This window comes from Notamacropus eugenii, chromosome 5 (genome assembly GCF_028372415.1).
Source record: "Notamacropus eugenii isolate mMacEug1 chromosome 5, mMacEug1.pri_v2, whole genome shotgun sequence".
Lineage (NCBI taxonomy): Eukaryota > Metazoa > Chordata > Mammalia > Diprotodontia > Macropodidae > Notamacropus > Notamacropus eugenii.
The window spans coordinates 266,587,800-266,614,715 of NC_092876.1; the positions used below are offsets into that span (position 1 = coordinate 266,587,800).

General features: G+C 38.0%; 1 protein-coding gene across 11 annotated transcripts in view; it reads right to left on the minus strand.

The window, feature by feature from the left end:
• The window catches only part of HECW2 (HECT, C2 and WW domain containing E3 ubiquitin protein ligase 2), a 507,687-nt gene that overhangs the window by 179,733 nt on the left and 301,038 nt on the right, over nucleotides 1-26,916 (minus strand). For 10 of the 11 annotated variants that reach the window (XM_072612728.1, XM_072612727.1, XM_072612726.1 and 7 more), the window contains one exon: nucleotides 12,030-12,137. In XM_072612728.1, the coding sequence (XP_072468829.1) occupies nucleotides 12,030-12,137 (108 nt within the window). Of the gene's footprint in view, nucleotides 1-12,029; nucleotides 12,138-24,744; nucleotides 25,511-26,916 lie in introns of those variants that run through there. The other variant, XM_072612733.1, reaches the window with a different exon arrangement.

A 26,916-nucleotide genomic window follows, 5' to 3' on the forward strand; every position in this document is an offset into this window, starting at 1 on the left:
TCTGAAGCCAAATTGCATGGGCTGAAAAATGAAGGAGAGGAGAAGACACAATGACAATGAACAGTTTCTTCTAAGAATCTGGCTGTACAAAAAGAAAGAATGATAGCTTGAGGGGACAGTTAGGTCAAGAGAGCATTTTCTAAGTATAAGGGGGACTGGCATCTTTGTAAGCAACAGAAAAAAAGGACAAGTGTACAGGGAAATTGATAATTACAAAGAGAATGGGGATGATTGTGGAGGCAAGCAGAGTACCAGAGAAGATAGGAGGGGACAGAGGAGTGGGGAACCTGTGACAGGTTCCATTGCCCTTCTAGGCTCAAGATCACAAGGGGATAAAAGGATTGGTCTGGGCAAGAACACTAAAAGCAAAGAGTAGAGAAATATAGGATCATAGATGCAGAGTTGTAAGGGACCTTACAGGCTATCTATTCCAACTCTCCATTTTACAGATGAGGAAACTGAGGCCCAGAGATGGTGATTTACTCAGGGTTGCAGGGCTCAGATTTGAACCCAAGTCTTCTCATTCCAAGTCCATTATACCACACAATTTCCCAATGAAGGATAATGTCAAAGGATTTTTGAGATGTAGAATATGGGAGAACTTAAGCTTACAAGAAACATCCTACAATAGATAGTCAGCTGGGCAGAGTACAAAGATTGCTTTGCCATAGGGATGGCTCAGTTGAGATTAGAGAACATAACGTTGTAGAGGACCTGATCAGCATAGATATATGCCTTTCTCTAGCACTGTTCAGGGGCACAGATGTAATCTACTACCCTGTTCCTATTTTATAAAGGTGGCCCAAAGAGGTTAACAGATGTCCCTAAAGTCATACAGGTTTAGAAAGTGGCAGAGACAGGTATGAAACCAAAGTCCTACGATTCCAACCATATACAATATTGACAGTAGGTGAAAAACCAGGTTACTTCAATATGCAGCAAAGGCAGATATTCATGAGAAGATAGGCACATTAATATATTGTTGGTGGAACTACGGAGCAGTCCAACCACTCCAGATAACCACTTAACGTTATGCAAGGAGACTGACTAAACTGTCCATATCCTTTGATCCAATGATCTCACTACTAAGCCTAAACTTGAAGGAGGTTAAAAAAAAAAAACAGGAAAAAAGATCCAACGTGAGGCAAAATATTAATAGTGTCCCTCTTCATGGCAGTAAAGAATTGGAAAGAAAATGGGTGCTCTCCAATAGGAAACTGCAATGTGCAGAACTGCAATGAAGACAGTATTATATGGTAGAAGGAATGCTGAAATTGGAGTCTCACCACCTGGATTCAAATGCTGGTTCTGCTACTTACTACCTGTGTGACCTTGGACAAGACATTTAACCACAGTTGTCTCATCTGGAAAATGAAGGGTTTTAACAACATGACATCCACAGTCCCTACACACTTTCTCCCAGCTTGAGATTCCTTCAATATTGAGGAAGATCAACTGATGCAAACCTAAATAAACAGAGCCAGAAAAACATTGTATAGTGACTACCATGACACAAAGGAAAAGACTATTTAGAAGCCCATAATAATAATAATAAAACCATGGACAGATAAAGAAACAGGCCTCCCTCCTCATGGCAGGAAGGCGAGTGACTATTAGTGATAAAGAATGTAGTCTGATGTGATCACTGTTTTGAAGGTTTTTTGCTTAATTGCTAATTTTTTTGTCAGAAGGCTAAGTTCTTCCCCTAGAAATGACTGTGATACAGAGACAAAACCCATCAATCAAACATATTTTTATGAAAAGCCATCTCTAAAGTCTTTTCTTCTCCCTCCCTAAGAAACCTGATGCCATAGTTAGCTGCATAACAGGACTCTGATCCTTTGATAATTTTCTAAGAGCTATCCTTTTTCAGTGTTCAAGTTTTCTTCCCTTGAGTGACATCTCTCCTTGTCTACTAGATTCTCTCAGACTTCAAAGGAATCTTATTCTGAATTTTAGAAGTATGAGAAGAGAAGTTTATCCTCTGAGAATATTCAACTTTCTGAGAATAATAGCTGTCAGTCTTTTGAATCTCAAATGTGCTTTAATCCTAAATGCGAAAAAGTGAGTCAAAGCTAAAGTGACTGCTGGGGGAGGGCCTCAGTTATGGCGGGGAGGGTAAGAAGAGAGGGAAGAAGTCAATGCAGGAATTAACATCTGGTATAAGACCACCTGACCCTTCCTGCTGGATACTAAGGGTTTCTATCCTTACACAAAAACAGTAAAGTTAGCCTGGAAGCTGGTTGAGGGAGCAGGGAATCAAGAGATAAGAAGGATCACAAGATAAAAGGACAATAAACATAGTAATAGCTATACATTTTTTCAATCAAGGTAAATCAACAGCTCCTACAGGAGACTCTTCCTGGATACTCAGTTATTAGCATTCGTTCTTGAAATTACTTAGATTTAGTTTGCATATATATATTTAACTTGTCTGTCACTGCCCTCCCCAAGAATACATAAGGTCATTCCAGGAGATAGTGGCCCACACCTATGATCGCTGCTATAGGGGAAGGCTAAGGCTAGAGGGTTCATTGAATTTGGGAGTGCTGACAGAATGTATCCAGAATCCTGACTAAGTCCAGGCACATATATGGTGGGTGAGTCCCTGGGAGCAAGTGGCCATCAGGCTGCCTAAGGAGGGTGGAACTGGCCTGAGTCAGAACAGGGACAGGTTAAAGCTTCTATCCCAATACAATGTAGGACTGATTACTCAGGTAGTATAATGAGCTCATGAGAGCCCACAACATTTCTAACCTAGGCAAGATAAGGAAACTCAATCTGGGGAGGAAAAAAATGTAAACTTTTGGTTTACATTTGTAAATTGCTTTCAAAATGTTTACAAATGTAAACTGTTATATCTCTGCTATTGTATCCACAATGCATGGTATTGATTGATAGATGTTTGCTGAATTGAGCTAAGTGAAACTGAGCATTTATCTATTCAAACAATAGGCATGGGACCCTACTTATGGTAGCAAGTGCTTGCAAAAGGCCCTTCAGGTGGGGAAAGTCATTTCATATAAATAAAACAAAACCATACACTCTGTGGGGCGGGTCTTAAATTCATTTATGTTAGAAGCTTTTGGCAGACTTGTGAAGCCTGTGGACCCCTTCTCAGAATGCTTTTAAATGCATACAATAATACATATATGTTACAAAGGGAATAGATGTTTACATATTTAAATATAAATTAAATGTTTATAAAGTAAGCATATAATAAATATTAACATTCAAAAGTATTTTTACAAACAAGTTTGCAGATCCCAAGTTAAGAACTCCTGCTGTATAACATAATAAGCATAAACAAAGACGTCAGTATGGGAAGGAAAGAAGCAAAAAGCTCAAGCATTCTCCTTCTGCTAAAACTAATAGGAGGTTTTTTCATGAGCAAATCAATGCAGCTATGACCTAGAACCATTCCCGAATGGATAAGTGGTCAAAGGATATGAACAAATAGTTCTCCAAAGAATGGCAAACCAGAAACAATCACATGAAAGATTGCTCTAGAACACTAATCCTAAGGGAAAGGCAAATCAAAACAACCTCAGATTGAGGAAAATGACAAAAAATGTTAAAAAATGGGAATAGTCAGTGTTAATGGGTTGTAAAAAGATAAGACATGCTAATGCATTGTTAGTGGAGCTATGAATTAGTACATTCAAACCATCAGAATCACTCCTTTAGGATAATCACACAGGTGGCCCTAGGGCCCAAAATCTAGGAAGCAGAGCACAGGACTTTGACATATTTAACTAGATGGGACATTCAAGATCATCTTATTCAGCACTCTTATTGTATAGATAGGGGTGGGGAACTTGCAGCCTGCAGGCCACATGTGGCCCTCTAGATTCTTAAGTATAGCCCTTTGACTGAATCCAAACTTCACAGAACAAATAAAAACAAAATTTAAAGTTCTGTAAAACTTGGAATCAGTCAATAGGCCACACTCCAGGAACTAGAAGGCCATACATATGTGGCCTTGAGGTTGCAGGTTCCCCACTCTTGGAGATGAAGACCAGAGAGTAAATGAATTGCTCAAAGTTACACAGGTAGAAAATAACAAAAGTTGGGATTTGAACTCAGGCTCTCTGATTCCAAATCCAGTGCCCTTTCTGCTATACCACACAATTCAGAATACCATTCTTGAAAAGAAGCTATATTGTGAGGAGGAAGGAGAGTTCTCACCTAACAAGGGGAGTAGAAGGTATATTCCTGGATGCTGGAGTAAAGGTCCTAGGAAGATCTCTACTTCCTTATAGAGGGTGATTTAAAAAGTCAGAGTGAAGCTTTGCAATGGTAAATATATGCATGCATATGTACACACAGGACAGCTAGGTGGTGCAGTGGACAGAGTGCCTGAAGTCTGGAAGACTCATCTTCCTGAGTTCAAATCTGGCCTCAGACACTTACTAGCTGTGTGACCCTGGGGAAGTCACTTAATCCTGTTTTCCTCAGTTACTCATCTATAAAATTAGCTAAAGAAGGAAATGGCAAACCACTCCAGTATCTTCTCCAAGAAAACCCCAAATGGAGTCACAAAGAGGCAGATACAACTGGAAAGTGACTGAACAACCAGTACACACACACACACACACACACACACACACACACACACACACACGCCACTAAATAAACTCTAGGCTTTTTCCACTTAAAAAATACTGAAATAAAAATTAAGTGACTATCATTTGAATTTCAAATGTCTAATTGTAAACCCATTTAATACCACCATTGATAGATGTTTTGTCCACAATGGATGAAACATAAGTGGATTTTTCTTGGTTCTTGCAATCATCTGTGTCACTTATTTCTAAAATTTAAACACTCAGACTCAGTTTCCTTATTTTGAAATGTGGATAAAAATACCCTGCCTACCCTAAAAGAAAGCATTTGTGACCATTAAAAAACTATATAAATGTGTTATTATTAGCCTCCCAGATGAAGAAATTCCCTTTATCAACGAAGTTAAATTGATCAGTCACCTAGCATCTATTAAGCACTTAGTATGTACCAGGCACTCTGCTAAGTCCTAAGATACAAAGAAAAGTAAAAAACCAGACCCTTTTTCCAAGAAGCTCACAATCTAATGGGGGGAGAGAAAAAGAGACAAGTGAGACAGTCATGAATGAAGAAAATACGTACAGGATAAATTGGAAGTCGTCTCAGAAGGAAAGTACTTAGATTAAGGAGGATTAGAAAAGGTTTCTTGAAGAAGTCCAAGGAATTTGGGCTGAGATTTGACAGAGGCCAAGGAAGTCAGAAGGTAGGGATGAAGATAAGTGTTCTACTTTTTGTTAGATTGTTTCAGGCATAGAGTTCAGCCAGTGAAAACATTTGTAGGTCAACACTTTCTCTATAATTTATAATCTGAGAGAGTTGCCCAGGACACTAAGGGACTGAGATTTGTACAGCCAGTATGTGTCAGGGGCAGATTATCAACATTATTATTATTTTTTAAAACATGCCCTTAATGTATTAAAATTTAACTTAGAAATGTCTTCTCCATACTACCCTTCCCCTAAAAGGTCTTGCCATAAAGATCCTCTGATCTTTTCTTTGAATTTAACTCAGTGCTTCTAGGACTCAGGCACTAAATTTTGAATTTCAAAATATCTTACACATGAAATTCAAATGAAGCTCTTCTCCCTATGGACCATACATCATTTCTCTATTCCTTTAAAAGAGGAAAGAGCCACAAAATCCAAATAACCAGCTATAAATTATTCTAAAACATGAATAATCCCTCCAAGTGTTCTCATTACATTTTTCATCTTTATGGCTCCTATTTAAAGCATCTTGGAATCAGAGCTCCATGCTGAGTATGAGTCACATTTTTAATCTCACCCTTTGCAGAAATGTGGTCAGGTACTACAAGTGATTTGCATGCTTTTAAAAATACACTTTTGTCTGTGTTTCATAAGCCTGAATACATTCCATTTTCTTTAGTGAAGGGCTCTGTCTTTGAAATGGGCTAACCACTATTCTTTAATTATCTCAGGGTAGAAAAACACAAGGGAAATGACAGTCAGTATCACTGTAGGTATTCTATGTGATGTAGTCCTTCAGAGTGGGAAGGAGCCCACTGCAGAAAATCTGAAGGAATAGTGGCATGAATGATTAAATCTGTACTTACTCAGTGCTTAGGTGTACAGTGTAGAGGATTTAGAAGCAGAAAGATCTAAGTTCCAGAATCCTGCTGAAGAAAGTGACTAGCTGAGTGCCTCTGAGCAAGTCACTGAATCTCTCTCAACCTTAATTTCCTTATCTGTAAGTGGGGATGATAACAGCATCTGCCTCAGGATCAAATGAGATAATACACGTAAAGTACTTAGTGAATGCCCAAAGCACTGTACTGAGTGCTGGGGATACAAACAGAAAAGCCGGACTGACCTGTTGTTCTCAGAAAGGAGCTCATGCCCAAACAGGTGAAGAAAAACACACAGAGGAGGTCTGAGTTGCAAAGTAGATGAAACAGTCTAGTGGTCCTTCGATTACAGAGGCAAAGGACATGGTAACGCATAATTTTTTATGGTGATTTCCACTGATGGAACCATATGTTTATGATCTTTGAACAATTTCACAAAATAAAGAAATAAAAAATAGAACTAGTTTGTTGCTGAGTTTTGGGTAGCTGAGCCTAATGAGGTGGTAGAGGTTAGAGAACTAGCAGTGACATATTGTCACATCTCCACAAGGGTGACTCCCTGTGAATGGCTGCAGGAGCCAGGCTGGAAGGAAGGTCTATAATCTGGAGTGGAGCATGAGAGGTTTAAAGGTGAGTACTTCTATTCCTATTCTTATACCATAGCTGACTAGGAGGCAGCTAGGTGGCTGATTGGATAGAGCACAGGACCTGAATACATGAGTTCAAATCTGGCCTCAGACACTGTCTAGCTGTGTGATCTTGGGCAACTCACTTAACCTGTTTGCCTTAATCCACCGGAAAAGAAAATGGTAAACCACTGAAGTATCTTTGCCAAGAAAATTCCACATAGGGTTACAGAGAATCAGACACAATTGAACAACAATTTCTATTCTTCAGGTTCTTAGGTACCCAATACCAAATTATCTGGGCTATCTCCCTGGATAGTTCCTGGGCTATCTCTATTGGATCTGAGGGAGTGGTTATCATTGGTTTGACCCACCTGTCAAGTACTGTCTCTTACCTCCTACCTCAGGATGCCAAATTCTATTGGTAATTACGTTACTAGTTGGGGCTTAGAAGACCTAGAATAATGGTAGGGGAGACTTAGTGAAATAAATAAGTGAAAGGAAATTTCCTAAATAATAACACTCCCCAATTCTCACATTCCATTCTGAAGACCATAGCTGGAGCTCAAATGGAATTGGCATTTACATAATCTCATACAGTATTTTTTAAAATATTCTGACTACAGTCACCCTAATTCTGGTTAGTCCATAAATACTTTATGTCCATTAAGTACTGGACACTCCGCTAGGTAATACAGAGTATAAATAGACTTAGTGCTTGCTCAGAAAAAATTTACAGTTTAAAGAGGTATGTATGCACAATATGTAAAATGGAAAAATTAACAATAAATGTGATAAATTATGTGTCCATCAACAAGCATTTATTAAGTTCTTACTATGCTCCAGGCACTGTGCTAAGTGCTGGGATACAAAGAAAAGCAAAACATGATCTCTGCCCTTGAGGAGCTTACATTTTAAATGGGGATTTCCTCTAGATCTCTTGATTTTGTACAGATGCCATCAGACATTATCCCTTGATTTGATCACAACTGGCCCACTTCCTTTTCTGGTCATTCATCTTTCTCATAAAGAGTACACTCTGTCACTTTTCTCTTTTACTCTTCATTGATACAATGTTACAGCTTATAAACCTACCATGTCCCACTTCATTCTCCTTTGGGTGACCCCAAATTTTAATTCTCTGGAGACTGCAGTATTCTCTGATTTGTGATCATAGAGCATTACTAGATCAGTGATATTTTTAAAATGAGCCTTTGTTTCAGGGAGGAGCTTAGGATACTGAAAACACTACCATTTCTGAAAAACAATCCATCCTGTTCTCATTTTCATGTTCAGTGATGAACTTGGATCATTGCCCACTGGAATGTCTGTGCACTTCTAGACCAGCTTCATAGTCTCTCCATTTAATTATGTATCATAGTCTAGACAAGAGACCTTCTTCATTATTTCTCTTTTTCTTACATAAATAAGTTGGCCAAAGATTTTGGGGTGATTTTTTTTCCCACTGGAACCAGACCTATGTGTTCATTGGTAGAGGGAACTCCAAAAGGGAGATTCTTTCTATCAGTTCTGATTAACACTATTCTGCAAGTTACAGGTATAGAAAGTTGGCTGGGACACCTGAGTGAGCTGCCCAAAGTGGCACAGTCAATATATGTCACAGATAGGACTTCAAAGTTGGTTTTCCTAACATTAAAGCTAGTTCTCTATTTACCAAACTTCAATGTCTCTTCACTTCATTTCTCATTTGACACTAAAAATCAAAGGCTTGTCAGACAAAGTTATCTCAGCTGTTATATATCTTTCAAGAAATATAATTTTTACATATTTATGGGAGAGATCTGGTTAGAAGAGAACTGTTCTTCTGGATCAAATGCTTTTCATAGTCAACAAATAATAAGCACAAGAAATCTTGAATTTTCTACATCCTTTATTCAGTTGTGACTATAAAGATGTAGTCTGTTGTGGAACATTATTTGGGAAAGCCTACCTATATCCTTTGTCAAGAATGCTTATAATTGTTCTCATAAAGATTTTTAAAAGGTAAGTAGGCATATGGGGTAATAATTATTGTTATTTTCTGTCACTTTTTTGAAACAGTAAGATATATATATTTTTTAAACATTTGAATCCTCTCCTTTTTCCAAAATTTTGTGATGCGTTAATGCTTTCACAATTGTCCCTCTCCCACCCAGCATAGATCTCCCCCATATATGCTTGGTCAAGTCCTTATTTAGCACATTAGGGGTTGTGCTGTTTGAATCCAAATATAGAAATTTCATTTGTTATGGAGTTTGCAGCAGACATCTTATCAGTTCTCCATTTTTATCTGTTAACTCTCCCTCTTCCAGTTTTACCCTTAAATGTATTCATGATGGCTCCCTTAATTCATTCTCTAAGCTCTCTTTTAACTTGTTTTTTACCCTTTACGGTTTTTCACTATTTCATAAGGTGAGATTGCTTGTTATCTTTCACCATACTCCTCTGTTGGATTTCACCAATGTGTTTATGTTTTTAATTGGTATTGACTTTGACTAGGGTGGGCCTTCTTCATGAACTCTTCCCACAGCCTAAGGTGGCCAGAACCTGTATGAGCCGCTTGATTCCTCACACTGCTTAGATAGGCTGGGAGTAAACAACTCTATTTCTTCTGGCCAGACAGGAGAACAAACAAAAGGCCTTTCCCTCTGCTCTTCAATAATGCCTTAGAGACTCCAATCTTTTTATCTGACCTGCTGCCGCAATCTAAGAACTACTGGGTTTTTCCATCAGCCTTACAGCTGAATTGTCTTTTAGTATTGTCCTCCTCATTCAGAGTGTGGGATCATCGAAAACAGGAATTGTCTCACTTTTTCTATTTCTGTTCCTAGCACTTAGCATAATGATTGGAGCAAAATAACTATTCAGTAAATGCTATTTCATTCATTCATTCATTCATTCATTCATTCATTCATTTATGCATATTCTCCTGTACTTTTTGACTAAGATGATTTCTAGGTTCTTTTTATTTGCCCTCATTATAGTGATTTATTTACATTAATTACTATGCATCTTTAGGAAATAATTTTATTGGTGTTGAAGACTGTTCTTTTATACATTAACTAATCTTGGGAGGTCAACAGCTTGTTTAAATAGGTCATGTTAGATTTGCCTAGATGGATGGACAATCACTTGTCAAATAGGTTAAAGTGGATTCTTTTTCTGTAAAGTTTGGACTAGTTAACCACTGAGTTTCCTTCCAACTCTCAGATTCTGTGATTTTTATGGCTTGCATATGTTTTCATTTTTTCCTCATTTTTATTTTCTTTCTTTTCTAATTTGATATTGCCGTTGATCTTTAATGGATCTTTAGTCTTAATCTCTTCAGACAGCTGATTCAAAAACGAACCGTCACATCAGTAACTAGTTATTTCCTGCCTGTTAAAAGATAGTAGATTGTTTAAAATGTTATTTGATGCCTGGTGTGTTCAGGGTGTCCTAATTCTCTTCATGAAGGAAGTATTCACAATATATCTCAATGAAAAATTTATGGAATATACAAACTTTTGTCCATTTTCATTTATTAGTCTTGAATCATGTTTTTCAAAAAATTTTCCTGTCTTCCCTTCTGCTCATCACCCCCTACAATGAAGTCACTTAGTATTAATACCTATGTTGATTTAATTTGGAAAGTCTTATTGAGTTCCTTGTAACAATTTCTCTAACTTTTTAACCTTTGCAAGAGATATTGGTGCATAGACTATAATTATCTATCTAGTTGTACTGAAAATTGCTAGTATGATCCCTGTAAATATAAAAAGAATATGAATCTTATGAAATGATTTTTTTTTGGTTTTGCAAATTATCCTATTTAGTTGCAACTTCTTTTTGTCATCTGGTTTTAATTATAGAAAAATGTCAAGATGAACATGATTCATTAACTCCAGTAATATATATGTCCACTGGATCTATAGATCACATTTAGAGTACCAACATTTAAGTTCACATTTATTGACAGTTCAAACACTGGTTTCTCTAATTTGCCCGTCTTTTCGCCTTTACTGCCACCATCACTGCAGTGAAAAGGGGAGCTACACAAGATGGAGTACCATTCTGAATTTTTTGTTTGTTTCATGTGTTGCCATAGCCAAGAAATTCATTAACAAATAGCTAGACTACAAGTGATAAGCCTCTCCATACTTTGCTAGGATGATCCCTAGAAAGATGGCATATTGAGCTATGTTGCTAGGACCATACTTCAAGACTTTTCTAGGATGGAACCTGCCCCATTAGTATAACCTTAAAGAATCATCTCTACGCCATGATGAGATATTGGAGTAGGACTTTAAGAAGGTTTCTGGTCATATTTCCAGTACTAAGAACAGTGCCTGGCATTAAGTAGGATCTTATTAAATGCTTGACTTATTTATTTACTCATTAGAAAATGATTGCTCTTTTACTGTTACTTCTGTACCAATTGCATCATCACAACTACTTCTCTCTCTACATACATCCTTACTTCTGGAGTTTCCCAGTGTTCCTAGAATATAAGAATTTTGATACCTCAGCAAAAGCTGGACAATCAAATATTCCAACTATCTCTATAATGTCTTCCCTATTTTAAAAAAAATGTAAAATTTACAAATATGATTGGATTTTCCACAGATTCACAAAGGCTAGATGATCACTGCCATGGATGTTATGGGAAAGTTTCATCTTTTAACTATGTGATTCTCTGATTTGTTAAATATCAAAAATAGCAGGTGCAGAAAATACTAAGAAATCTATGAGGCTTAAGTATACCATATTGCACATAATATAACTACTATGCACACAATTTTTAGTTATTTACTCTGTGAATTTCCTGTAGCAAAAGAATTGCAGTATAGTGATGGACATGCTAGACAGGGAAGCTAGAGCTTTGGAAGAAAAGTCATGAAGATTTTATTCTAGTCCTGCCTCTCCCACTAATTAGATTGTATTAAATATATTACTGTGGTTTTCTTGTGCCTTAGGTTGCTCATTTGCAAAAAGAATTGGTCTAGATACTTTCCTTATAACATTAAAATTTCTATGACTTTAAGTTAGCATACAAAACTGAGAGATAATTGCATATATGTTTCTTAAAAGTCTATATTATTTAACAAGTAATATACTATTTAAATAGTCATAAATATATTAAGCATATGTAAATAGTACTAAAGAGTATTCATCAGAAAATACAACATAAAATCATCCAAATCGCCATAGATTTCTGCATCTTCATATAACACTTAGCAGTCACCTTGCATTGTATCTTAAAGACATCTACTTACGTTCCATAAAATAGGGCCCAGGTTCAATTCTCCATACAATTTGTCCTTTTTGTGTCCCAGTCACACCTCGGTTCTTGGAATCCCAAAAGTTGGCTGGAGAATTCTCATCTAGGAAAACCAAAGGCAAAAACACCTCTTTAGCTAAAATAATGATTGGCTCTCCTTTTCATATCTTAAAGTCTGATGCAGTTTCAGGGGCGAAGGAGGGGGTAGAAAGGAAGAAAGAAAGAAAACAATAACAGGGGAAAGAATATTATTACTGATCATGAAACTGTGCTAACTAGGTCCATGAGAAATGTATCCTATATTTTTTCAAATGGGCCTTCAAAGAAGCAAGGCAATCCTTTCATACGTCCCTTAATCAATGCACTACTCTACTCACCACAGTGGCTTTTCCATGTCTTTTCTTCCTTTCTCAAATCTTCCATCACTCAGCCTCTTGCTGACCTCTCACCTGAGAACCTTGCCTCATATTGTGATAAAAAGAACTGAAGTCATTCACCAAGTGGTCCCTCTTCTCCCCTCATCTTCATCTCATAGCACTCAGTTGTCTTCCAGCACTATCTCCTCCCCTTCCTTCACCCTCGTCTTACGTGAAAAGCTGGCCCCTCTACCTGCTGAGGCAAATCCCTGCACATGCACAATGGATCCCTTTCCATCAAAGACTTCTCCAACAGATTATCCCCTTCATACAGTGGCCCCAAAATCTTAGTGCAGCTTTAAGCTATCATAATTTTCTTTTACCATTCTTCAATCTCTCCTCATTTGCATCTTATTGGCTGTTTCCCTACACCTAAACATAATCCAATGTCTTACTCATCCTGAAAAAAACCTTCACTTGATCCATCAGTTCCCACAGTATTGTCCTATATTTCTCCTCCCTTTCATAACTAACACCCTTGAGAAGGCTATCTACAATTAGTGTCTTCACTTCTTTTCCTCTTACTCTCCTTAACTCTCTTACAATCCAGCTTCAGATGTCATCATTCAAATGAAACTGCTCTTTCTGAAGTTACCAATTAACTCTTAAAGGCCAAACTTTTTCTCCATCCTCATCTTTCTTGATCTCTCTGAAGCTTTTCACACCCTCAATCAATTTCTTTTCTCTCTAAATTTTTGAAGTGCTATTGTCTCCCACCACCTGTTTCTTCTCAGCCTCTTTTATTGGTTTTTCATTCTGGTCATGCTTGTTAACCACAGGTGTCCCCCAAAGTTCTGTCCTGAGCCCTCTTCTTTTCTCTCTCTATGCTTTTTCACTTGGGCTCTGATGGACTCAGTTGTCTTCTCTATGCAGATGATTCTCAGATCTATCTAGCCCTAATCTCTCTCCTCACCTCTACTCCAACACTTCCAATTGCCTATTGGACATCTCAAATCGAATGTGTTATATAATTCTTCTGAAACTCAACATGTCAAGCCCTTCCCCTTTTCTAATTTCCCTATTACTGTTGGGGTTATTACCATGTCCCAGTCCCCCAGGTTCATGTCCCTGCCTCCTCCCTCTCACTACCCCACCCCATATCCAATTGGTTGCCAAGTCTAGTCAATTTTACCTTCATAACATTTCTCAGATATGTCCCCTTCTCTTCTCTGACACTGCTACCACCTTAGTGAAAACCCTCTTCACTTCATGCCTGAGCTATCACAATAGCCTGCTGGTTGGTCACCCTGCCTTAAAGCTCTCCCCATTCTAACCCAACTTCACTTATAGATCAAAGTGAGCTTCTAAAATCCATGTGTGACTGTTTCACCTCCTTGTTCACAAAATTCCAGTGGCTTCACATTAGCTCTAGCAGGGGTGGGAAACCTGCATCCTCAAGACCACATGTGGCCCTCTAGGTCCTCAAGTGCAGCTCTGACTAAATTCAAACTTCACAAAACAATTCCCCTTAAAAAAAGAATTTGTTTTGTAAAGCTTGGATTCAGTCAAAAGGCCACCCCCAAGGACCTAGAAGATCACATATGGAGAAGACAGTAGCTGAAAACTACTTTGGGGAAAGCTGTTGATTTTGTAGACATTTAATCAAAACAAGTTCCAATCCTACCTCTATAATAAGGTATGCAAATAAGTTAAGGAAAACCAACTACAGCTGATAGAAGAGTTGATATGAGAACTTTTTTGCGTGCGTTGGGGAGGGTAAATAAAAAATAGAGAATTTCAGAGCTGGCATTTTTATAGGATTTTATAATATACTGAGGAATATACTGAGAAGCAGTGGAGCACAATGGAGAAGACAGTCAGTTTCACAGTCAGGAAGACTTGGTTAGGTTCAAATCCTGCCTTCATCATAGCTCTTTGAGCCCGGTGAGTCACGTATTCTCCTACTTCTCCAGGAAACTCTGAGACTCTAAGTCACTGAACAGTTGTTGATCTGCATTAGTAGAAAGAGTTCCTTCATGGGAAAAAATTTATATATGTACTGTGTCTATATATGCATGTGTGTATATAGACGTGAGTGTGCATGGGTGTTTACATGTATGCGTGTGTATATATATATATACATATTATATATGCATATGTATGTATCTACGTGTATATATCTTCAGAGCAACCCTGTGAGATATGTATTACATGTAACAATGGCCAGTCAGCAGCAGCAGCCATTATAATAATAGAATGATAGCTTCAGAGGGAAGAGATCTTAGAATCATGAACATTTATATGACCCTTTAAGTTTTCAAAGGACCTTACAAAAATAACCCATTTGATTCTGGTAACTCTGAGAGGTCGATGCTATTACTATTTTACAGGTCAAAAAAATGAGTTAGCACAGGTGAAATGACTTGCCTAGGGTCACACAGCTAATAAACCCTGAGGGTGGATGTGAACTCACTTCTTGATTCCAGGTGCAGTGCTATTTGCTGCCCTGCCTAGCTGCCTATAGGGTCCTCTTTATTTTATAAATGGTGAAAGTGAGACCCAGAGAGGTCAAATTATTTGTACAAGCTTACACAGGTAGTCAGTGGCAGATGTAAAACTAGAATACAAGGTCTCTGACTCCAAACTGGTTGCTCTTTCCTGGTCCCCCATTCATTTGACAGTTGCCCTAGGATTAGGTTAAATTCCTGCCTGTTTGTGGAAAATCTTAAGAGACCCTGACCCCAAACTTTGTTGGGTTTCGAAGGTTAATGACTTAACCTAAGCTTTGGTTTCCTCATGTAAAATGGATATAAATCTGCAGGGTTTTTTTCCCCTAACCAGTCCCCATTTTCTTTCTATAACCCCACAAGGTCTCTTCTGGTACCAAGGAAGGGTTCTTGGCAAGATTTAAATTTGACAAAAAAACATTAGAAGCAAAGCTTAACATTAAGGCAACAACAGTGGAGATGATAAAAAGTACTCCTCACCTCCCACTCCATGTTTTCAGCTCTTGTTCCATTTACATTGAAGTTTATCCCAGTATCATTGCCAATGAATTTACAAATAATTATATTCTGATAACACCTTGTGAGCTTTTTCTATGAAAGAGACTGTTCATCATGACAGATGTGAGGAAGGTTAAAATCACTCAAATAATAAAGCACCCCTGCCATTGTAGATGCAAAGCTTCTAAAGAAAATAACCACTTCTAGAGGGAATTGGTATGGCCTTCTGAAATCCCAAATGGCTGACATATTGATAGGAGGGAGCACAGGACAGTGGAAAGAGTCCCCTCTGGAACTGGAGGACCTGGGGTGAAAGCTTGCCTCTGACATTTACTAGCTATGCATCCTTGGGCAAGTCAGAGAGGCAGGAGGGGCAAGTAAGAGAGAAGGAACTGATCAATGAGATGCCCCAGTGGGAAAAACCACAGGCAGCTACAGAGACAGCATAAACACACCCAGACAGGCAGGGGAGGTCCAGTTTTATTACAAAGGACATATGCCCCAGGAAATATGGCTTTGAGCAGAAGCTTTCTGTTTCCTCCAGTTTTTTTGCCTTTAACTTTTCAAGTCTTTTCTATCAACTTCTCACATACTATATTTTTAGAATTGAAAAAGGGCTCCTACAGCAGCTCTGGAAGAACACGTATAAAAAGTTTCATAAAATGTGATTGATATCTGGTTAGTCTCCCAAATTCTGGTGAAGGTTATCCAAGGAGTATGATTTTTAAAATTATGTAGCAATACCTACTGAGATGAAAGCTATAGTATGTACAGAATAAAACACAGGGTCACTACATTACAAGTCATTGCTATCTAAAAAGACATAAAAAATATGGAAATATAACAAAAGAGTTTTTTCCCCCCAAATGCTCTCTTTTTGCTATTTTTCTTGCATTTTATATTTTAGCTGCTAGGTAGGAGGCAGAGAAGTGGAAAAGAGAAGAGAAAGCTTTATAAAAACCTGACAGTTGGGTTGAAATTGGCAACCAAGATGGTTTGGGGGTTGAGATTTTTATTTTTATTTTTCGCTTAACTTCTAGGGAAAAAAAATCTTGTGTTCTGATTTGTGGAAATCCAGTGTCCTCAGTTTTCCCACTGTAAACTGAAGGGCTTAAGTTACACATGATCACAAATTTAGAGTTAGAAGAGGTCTTAACCTTAGAAGATAGCAGATCCAATGCCTTACCATGCCCAGTGTCTCCCTTTTCTCAGTTTCCAATTTCAATGGATGAGGAAAGAGAGATTCAGGAGGTTCTGTGTCTTTCAAGCAGCAAAGACAATATCTGAACCCAGGTCTTCTCCTGCATGGGATCCCAGGTTCACCCCAACTCTATTTTCTACCATCTATGCTTCTCTCTATATTTCCACAGGACTCAGCTGTCATCTCAAGAAAAATCTCAGACTATAAAGCTAGAAAGGACTTCATAGATCACCTCATTTAATTCTATTTTACTGATGAGGAAATCCAGAGAGGCAGCTTGTTCAAGTACCCACAAGTGACAGAGTTGGGAGGAAATCTCACACCTTCTGACTGCAATTCCAGCATTCACTACATTATACTGTGAAACGAAGATGTGAAAAAAGACAGTCACAGGGAGTGAAAGAAGCAGAAGAGAGAAGAGGGCAAAGAACATAGAAGCTAATCAATTACCAACACTACCACCCAACTTTTCTCTTATAAATAAAAAACTGAGGCAGCCTTGGTAGAAGTAGATAGAGAGCTGGTCTCACAGCCAAGAAGACCTAGGTTAAAATTCTGCCTCTAACCCTTACTGGCCACATGGATCTGGGCAAGTCATTTAACCTCAGCGCTCTGAGCAGCTCTCTGAGATTACAATGGAGGCTACAGGCAAAAAAAAGTATTGACCTGTCCTAGTAGAAGTCTCCTCATTTAGAAATTTGGTGTATTAGTGAAATCACAGGGCTAGTCCTTATCCCAAACCTAAATAAAAAAGCTCTCAGATTCACTTCCACTAAAATCCTATTCCAATGTCTTATTACGGTGTGAACCTGGCCATGACTTTGGGAAGACAGGACCAGAAAAACCCATGCTCTAGTATGGCCTACCTTTCCAATGGGAAAGGTTTTGGTAATAAACTCATCAATGGAATACACACGCATATGTATACACATATGAATATACACATATGAAAATTCATTCACATACACACGTGTGCATATATACACAGAGATATATAAAAATGCATATATATGTATCTATATATACATATGTATATATCTATAGATATATACATCAACATCTAGATTTAAATGGAAAGAGAGAGAGAAAGAGAGAGAGAGAGAGAGAGAGAGAGAGAGAGAGAGAGAGAGAGAGAGAGAGGATGAACGTGCAAGTAACCTGGCTACACATGACAAAATTTTTGGAGGTGCCAAGACACCTGGGTAAAACAGCTACTAAGTTTAAAAAATGTAAGCTTCTCCAGTAAGGCGTAAGTTACTTGAGGGCTAAGACTTTTATGTTTGTTTCTGTTTCTGTCTTATATGAAATGCATATAATGCCAGACTTGGGTCACATGTTATTTAATTTTGCTGCACTGTTTTCCCCCCAACTTTTTTTTATCCTTTGCTATAAGGGATGACACTCTGAAATGGGTAGGATATAACTGGGAAATGTAAGTGATGCAACAACAAAACATACCAAGAAAAACTAAAGAAAGCTTTACTGAATTTGCTCAATTAAATACTCAAATCAATTTCTGTGATCCAGACACTGTGCTAAACTCCCATGACACAAAGACAAAAACCAGTTCCTGTTCTGAAAAAGTTCACAGCCAAGGTTACAATCCACATTAGAGAAAGAGGAAACACTAAACCCTGATAAAATTATAGAGCCTTGAAGTGTTGGAATAACTAAAATATTTTACAGACCATATTTTTCACAAAGTGTGGATGGGATGAGAGAGAAAATGAGTGCAGTGGAGAATAGAAAGGGGATAAGGAAAGTTAGGTTCCAAAAGACAACTCTGACCAATTTTAATATTCTATCTGTATCTGGATATATAATACCCAAAATTTCACTCTTTTTCCCCCTTCTCTTGGGCTTTCCTTGGTTATCCAGAGGAAAAAGGTAAAGTGTGCAATTACTTTGTGAATTCAAAACTTTCTTCCTTATGAATAAGTTGGTTTTTAAAATGATTCCTATGTATTGGATAATTAAATAAAACCCGTACTTTGAGTGTGTAGAAGTGGTTTGGTCACATTCCACATCATACACATCTCTTTTTCAATAAAATGGTGATAAGTGAGTAGCGAGGATATTATTTTCAGATAAGCTTCTCAGGGCCTTAAGATCAGCTGAGAAATAGATCCCTTCCTATTGCAAACCATATGACTTAAAAGCCACCTGACTCAGTAACATAAGCATAGTAACTTAGAAGCAGGACTGTCAACCCCACCTGTGTACTCATTGCAAAATGTGGCATCAGGTGCCTTCTTTCTCGACCCACTCTTCCCTTTTCCCCCTTACTTCATGGTATCCCTAAAAAGAGTTAGACTGCCACAGGACTGCTGTGCCCCTGAACATACATCTCTGTACATATTCTCCCTTGTGTCTACTCAACATCTCCTTTCCCTCAATAGAGGTTTCAATAGAGGAGTGCAAGGCATGGTAAAGGGGTGAATATCTGAGGAGATATGCACAGTAGTAGGTTCTGAAGTTAAAAGTCATAAAGTGTGTGTCCAGTGCTAGCTGAAACTCATCCTTTACCTGAGTTCGCATTTCTTCAGTAGCAAAAAAAGACTGAAAATTCTATAGGGTGATTATGATAAAGGATTAGGACAACTAGATTCTTTTGGTTAAAAAAGTATAAAAGTATTCAAGACATTAAAATCACATAACTCAAGTGTAATGATTTCCCAAAGTTTCCCCAAACTCTGTCTCCTCTCAATACTAGACACACACACACACACACACACACACACACACACACACACACACACACACACACACACGATTTCGTAGTTGGATTGCCTACAATAGACATCTACTTCAACCCAGATCTAAAAAAGCATCTCCTCTACAACATACATTTGTTTGAAGAACTTCAAAAATGGGGAAACCTCTTTCTTCCAAAATGTTAAGTTTTTCCTTATTTCAAGCCTGACTTAGCTTCTTTTCAAGTTCTACCCTTTGGGTACTAATTTTACTCTCAAGGCCAGATGTGCAGCAGTGAAAGCTACCTGTAGGGGACCTGGTATTTGGACATCTTTTTCCCCCCATTTCTAAAAAATATACTGCCAGCTTGACTTAGAATATAAAGAAGGTACTGAAACCAGGATTTGGCAAACTGTGTGAAACCTTGCCCACTGTCATGTGACTAATTTCAGGCAAAATTTAAACACATTTTCTTAAACAAGTCCTATCTCAGCTAACAAAAGGATTTCATAATAAAAACAGAGAACACTGTGTTCCAGTGTTTCCCAGCTGAAATATCCACTGATTAAAAAATCATGGTCATAGATAGTCATAGTCAGAAGAAAATCTTTTTCAGAACCTTTTTTTTTTTTGCTTGCTAAATAGACATTTTTTTCTGGTATGGAATAATGTCTTAGAAGAAATCTATTGATAAATTCTTCCAACTGAGAAAATACTACTTGCACAGGATTACAAAAACCAGGAGCCCATGTTTTACTTACCAAAGCTAAAAATATGTAATAGAATATATTGGGAAAGCAGAACAGAGCACCTGCATTAGGTCTAATTCTAGATCAAAACAGAGGAGGTGGCATTGATTGCCTTCCTTTTATATAGGATCCTTAAATTTCCAGGATCCTGCGGACACACATATACCAGTGCTATCTCATCAGTTTTTCTCTTGCTTTAGTTGTTTTCTCCCTTCTATGTTTTCCTTTCAGAGAACAGAAATTACAAAGAAGAATTCATAATGAAGTGTGTATTTCCAGAAAAGTATGCATCCAAGTGTATTTGAAGGGTCAAGTGCTGCTGGAGGTTGTAGTTTACCAAGAAGCATTACTCAAGACCCAAAATGATGCCTTTAGGAAGAAATACTCTAAAATTCTGTGATTCTTCAAATCTCTTCCATCCATTAGTTCTGACTTGACAGAACACACTTCTCTCCATGGCCAAACAGTAAAGGAAAGGAAAAAAAGAAGGATGGGAGATGTCAGTAACTTAGGCTACAGAGAAATTTAAAGAAATGCAGATCTACTACGTTAGGAAGACCAAAATTTCAGTTATGGAAGCGATTAACAAAGCAAAATATTTTACAAGCTGTCAAGATACTCCAGGCACACAACAAGCCCACTAGCTCTGGGTCTCCTCACAAGCTAAACAGCCATCAGAATCTCCAACGTAGCTAAAAGACAGGTTGGGACCAGGCCTTAAAAACAAATCAGAAGAGTTTGTTCTTTGTCCTAGATACAACAACAAGAAGCCCTCGAATTGGTTGAGTGGGGGAGTCATATGTGTGATCAGCACTTAAGAGAAATTACTTTTGACAGCATGGAGAGGATTATGAAACAAGTTCAGTACCCTCTTTGACCATCTTTTATTTCATCTAAGCTACACTATATTCCTGGAATGCCCACTGTAAGTTACCACAAGTTCTTCCTCTTTCCACCTGTCCATCTGCCCCTTCCCTTCCTTTTGTTCCTCTAACACCAAGAATTCTGTCTTCTCCATGAAATTTTTATGAAGTAATCCAAAGAAAAATGACTTTCCTCAACCTTTTCTGAATATGAATTAAAATTTGTCAAGTCTAAGAATGCTTTACCCTTATCTTGAACTAACACTTATTTTTATTAAATTGGTACCCTTAACCTCTTTAACCATCTATATGAGGTTTTTTATTATTATTATTTTGAACATTGGACCTATGATTTGACTGTTGTAGGGCACGGCTTTGAGCAGTTAAAGGTTAAATGACTTGCTTAGGACTTCCAGACTTTAAGGGTGCTTCTAGTATACCTTCAAATATATTGTTCTAAATACGCAATGTATTACTTGAAACATGAACCTGCATAATTCTTCTCTGCATAACTCTTAGCACGGTCATTTAAAATCTTTATGATAATAATCATAAACACAACTAATCTACCCATTCCCCATTGGAAGCACTGCCTTTGTTTTTCTTTAAATGTGCAAATACCTTCATTTCCTAATTTCATTTCTTTGTTACCCCTTTAAACACACATATGCATATATATGTATATACATGCGTGCATGCATGTACACATGTATAATGTATAACATATCCATTTATAATGTATGTTATTTTCTTTGATTTTGCCCTCAGTCCAAAATTCTTTTCAACAGTTTCAATTTGATTTTGTTTTAACACTCTACTTTCTTTTATTCACCAAATGGCCCAGTATCATGTGTTAAATTCTTAAACATGTAACACATATGATAACCTGCTATACTGTAACCAACTGGGAGCTTACAGGGCAAGTAAAGGTAGTGCTGCAGAATTTTTGAATAGGTCACTGAAAGTATTTATACGACATAATGAGTTCAACAGAAGTCATCCTTATCTGAGTCAGCAGTTAACCAGGGCCCCTGTAAAGAGTCATAGGTTACCGAGAAAGGTACTATCATTCCCCTGTGTTACAAAACCAGACCCTAGGGACATAGAGTCAACGGAAGATTCCTTAGCAACAAGCATTGTAAAAACTGCCCAAGATCTATAATGAGATTTTAATTAAATACTTTCCATTATTTCCCTTTAAGAGTTAGCAACAAGTAAACACTGCCAAGTACACTCTATAAACAGGCTCAGTTTTCAATATTGGGTGAAGTTTCTAGGGAATTTTTGATCCTTTGGGAGGATTAATGTTCCTCTTACATAGCACCTCTCACAGAGGGCTTCTATGAGTAAGTAGTAAGCTTTATTTAATTACGTAATTATGACATATAACATACAATATGTGTTTTTGTTAGTTTCTTTTACTAGGTTATCCCTGGGAGTTAGGACTGGGATCTATTAAAAGCTTGCTTTATCTGGAAATGAAAGCAAAGCTTTTTGAACTGATTATTCAACCTAACAATTATCTTAGTGCTCAGTATAGGAAAGGCATCAGGCTTAAACTATAAAAGAGAAAACAGTTCCTATCCTCAATGAATTTACATAGTACTGAAAAATCCTCTCTTCTGAAGTTCAGACCACAAAAATTTCCACCCTATTCCTGTCTTCCTAATTGTTGTATAGTGCCTTCCAGAACATTTCCCCACCTTCTGGCTCTGTTCCTGGATTTCTTTAGGATCTGGCTTAGTCTTTTTCCTTTCTTTCCCACTCCTGACCTCATTCTCTTCACCTTAAATATACATTTTAATGACCTAATACCTTAGTTTCTTGACCTTTGCCTCCGCTCCATGCACCTACCAGGAAATACTACACTTAAGAACTCACCATCACCCAGAAATATATTTGCTTCAAAAAACTGGATACTAAAATTATCCTCTGTATTTCCTTACTTTTCCTAAACTTGTTCTTATGATTTATAATAACGACTACTCCCTTGACCCCATGCCCTTTTGTTCTGCAAAGCATCCCTTATTCCTGTCCATACCCTATTTAGATTTCCCTCACTTCCCTGATGACCCAATAGACAGTCACTCCAAGACATTTGGCATCCATCTACAATTATTGTCCAAGTGTTCCTTGGAGCCAATTTCAATTTTTCTCAGACTGACTTTTATTTGACAGTACCCCCTGAAACTTAATTAATTATTAACTTACTTGTTATTAAATTGAACCTTTAAATTTTTGTTTTGTTTCTAGATATTGTAATATGGACATTGCCAAAAGATAGTTAATTTTAATGAGAAAACAATGATTTTGTCCTCCACAGGATAATGGCTAGGATATGCCCTAGAACCATCATTACTTCCAAATTACTCCTGGGTCTTGTATCTCAGAAACTTTAAAACCATCATTAAAATGATGTCTATGAATTGTCCAAAGGATTGGGCATCCACAAATATTTTAAGGATGTACATTTTATTTATATTTTTAACAATCCTAATATGATGTTAAACCCTTAAATAACTGGGCTCTATAAGAGAGGAAAATAATAAACTCTATCACAGATTTAAATATTCTCTCCTAAAGCGTGCATAGTCTACAAGTCACTCCATCCTTTAAATTCGGGGTTCTGTTCTTAAGTTTAAAATGAAAGAAATCAATTCTCCTAACAAGTCAAAATAGTAGCACTTAGAATGTGTTTCACTATGTTTACATTAGGCAGAAACTAAGGACTAGTGAGCCTTTGCAGAAGTGGACCAGAGCTCAAGGCCCACTTTTGACACACTCACTAACCATGAGTGTCCCTGGGCAAGTTACTAATCCTGTCGATGCTCTCTCTAGGAGATTCGCTAAAGCTACAAAATGGCAGAGGAGGTACAAGTTCCATAGAGGCAGTTTCCTTACCTGGGAATTCCCTATACTAATGACATCATCATCGTCGTCATCATCACTAGCATTTGTGTCTTGTTTTTAGGTTTGCAGAGTGTTTCACAAATATCTTACTTGATCCTCACAACTTTGGGAGGTACATGCTGTCATTATTTCCATTTTACAGATAAGGAAGCTGAGGCAGAACGTAGTGAAGTGACTTGACCAGGGTCACACAGGTAGTGAGTGTCTGAAGTAGTACTCCATCTCAAGCCTTGCTGACTTCAGGACCAGTGCTCTATCCACTTTGCCACACAGGTCCATTCCCTAGCCCCTCTATTAAAGTTTGCATGGTCTACACATTATTCCAACTCCTTCAGTGTTTAGGCTTTTATTCTTAAATTAAAATTTTATAAACTGATTTTCCTCTCACATCAAGAGAGCAGTGCCTAGAATGTTTCACTATGTATATCTAGCTATGTAAGCTTTAGGTAGAAACACTTTGTATTTTTATATCATCAGTAAAATGTTCTGAGAATGAAGTTTCTCAATCCATCAAAAACACCACTGATGATTCCATGTGTTTGTGGTCATGAGGTCTATTCAGATTCTTAATCCAACACCATTTACTACAGCAGTCAGAAAGACACTGTCCTTTCACATTCTTATTCAGATGATCCCCTTTAGAAGACACAGATTTGCAATAATAGGCACTAATAGGCAATAATAATTTGCAATAATTGGACGCTTTTTGAAAAACTTTGACTAGCTGAACATCTAGCCAGAGTCTACCCTGTTGAGAGGTTGAGGTATAGGATTATTCACTTTCCCTAGCCATGCTGTGGGAGAATGGAACATTTGTAAGCACACCGCAGAAAGGATGACAGAAATAACTGTAAATAACCCCTAATACCTGGTTTATCACAAAGCAAACCTTACTAGAATGGAGCATATGTCACTGCACAGGGAAATCTTACCTCTTCTTATCCCAGAGGGGTTCTGCCTTTTCCAGATCTAAGTGCATCCATCACTTCAGACCAGATTCATGAAGCGGCAAATAAGAAAAATAAGTCATTCTCCGTGAGTTCATTCTCTTTTGCTAAACAATGGGCCTATCTCCACAACATTCAAGGGAGTGATCAGGAGTGTTGTGTCCCAGGAGAGACAGTTCTGTGCAGAGAGGGAGAAGTAATTCAAAGCTGATCCTTTCCTCTATCTGCTTTCCAGATGCTCCAGATGCTTCTCTTCCCCTTATGGAAAGTGTCCGGCAATGGAGCATTTAAACGGGGTGCTAGCGAAACACTAACTCATCAAGAGAGCTCTGCTCAGTTGGGAGAAAGCCTTGACAACCTCTCCCTGCTTGAATGAAAGCTTATCTGTGTTTAGGCATCCTAAGTAAAAAACAGAATTGTATTATGTCCCTTAAGCTCAGCCAGCTGTGGCCACTCCCCTGCAAAGGGTACAGGATGCAATCGGCCCATCCTCCCTCAGCTTCCTTCCTTTACTTTTCCATGGGAGAATTCCAAAGAACAAGCTGTGTGAACACATACACACACACACACACACACACACACACACACACACTCACGCGAGTAAAATGGATTGATATCAACCTGGCCTTTTTTAAAAGTATAACTATGAGTTAGTTACACGATGAAACAGAACTCAGTGGACTCTGATAATTAACAGGAGTGAAACCAATTTCATTAATTAGAGGGAGGAAGGGAGGAAATAAGTCTGTGTATAGCACCTAATATGTGCCAAGCACAGTGATAAACACTTGTCTTTACAATTATTATCTCATTTTAATCTCACAACAGCCCTGGGAGGCAGGTTCTATTATTCTTCCCATTTCTCAGATGATGAAACTGAGGCAAACAGAGGTCAAGTGACTTGCCCATCATGATGCCCCTAATAAATATCTTAAGACGGATTTGAATTCAGGTCTTCCTGACTCCAGAGCCAGCACTCTATCCAGTGTACCATCTGTCAGCTTACCGGCATGATTATGTAGTGAAACAGTTATATGGTATTCTTAGCCAACGCATGGAGGAGATGATAATGTGCAAATTAATGGTTTAGGGAGCAACCTCTAGAAGGTCTTCCAAGTCTAACAGACTCCTGTCAAAGATTTGCCTTTAATGCTGAAATGGGTTTGCTGCACAGAGAGCTGGGAAACCTACATGCATGTAACAACACGCTATCAGACAGGCCAATGCATCACTCTGTATTGCTTGAGTACTTTTCATTTTTCCAAGGGAAGGCTCTGTAGTGGAAGAGGGTACTGGAAGAAATGTCTTAAAAACCGGCATCAATAAAACTTTTAAAAAAATAATAAATTGGAGAAAGGCCGTGATTCCAGCTACTTTGTTTTCCTTGTCCTGGAAAGCTGGGGGCAGGGGTAGAGGAGGAAGCTTAGGGTCACCCATATTTAGTGAAAAGACTGATGGTCCTGTAAGCTTATAGGCCCCACCTGGGGCAGCTGAAAGCACTCAGTAAACACTTGTTAAATGAATGAATGCCCTCTTTGTGCTACATTCTCATCTCTTCACAGAGCACCCAACTCCACTGACAAAAGAAGAAAAATTCTATAACAAGTGGCTCTCATGAAAGAGAGGCTGATTGAATTAAAACCCTTTACTATTGGGCTACATTATTTTCCAACTATAGTTTAACCCAGAAATCAAAGTGGTCCTGAAATTTTAAGGGGCTTCAAATGCTATGGGTCAGAAACTCAGTAGACAAGAGGACCACAGTTTTCTGAAGGACACCTTTCAGGCTACAGGCTATGCAGTGAGGGGATCCTTCAGTCATTTAAGGTGATCTGGGTCTTGAAAAGAAATTCCATCATCATGGCAGATCTGGATTTATCCTAGCTCTGAATGGCAACTCTGATATAGTTCTACATGCTCCTGAAATGTTTCTACAATTCTTTCTAGTTCTAACACCTTATGATTTATAAAAAAGTCAGTCCTAAGCTTGAAGAGAGGGGGGCTTAAAAGTGACCAGTGAACTCACTGCTGCAAAGAGATAGCCAATTGGTCCACAGCCTCCCCGCTCTGCACTCCTTATTGAAAAAAGCAAAAGAAAACTGCAAGACAACAGCACATCTTTTAAGAAATGAATTACTTTTGTTTCACCCTATGGCC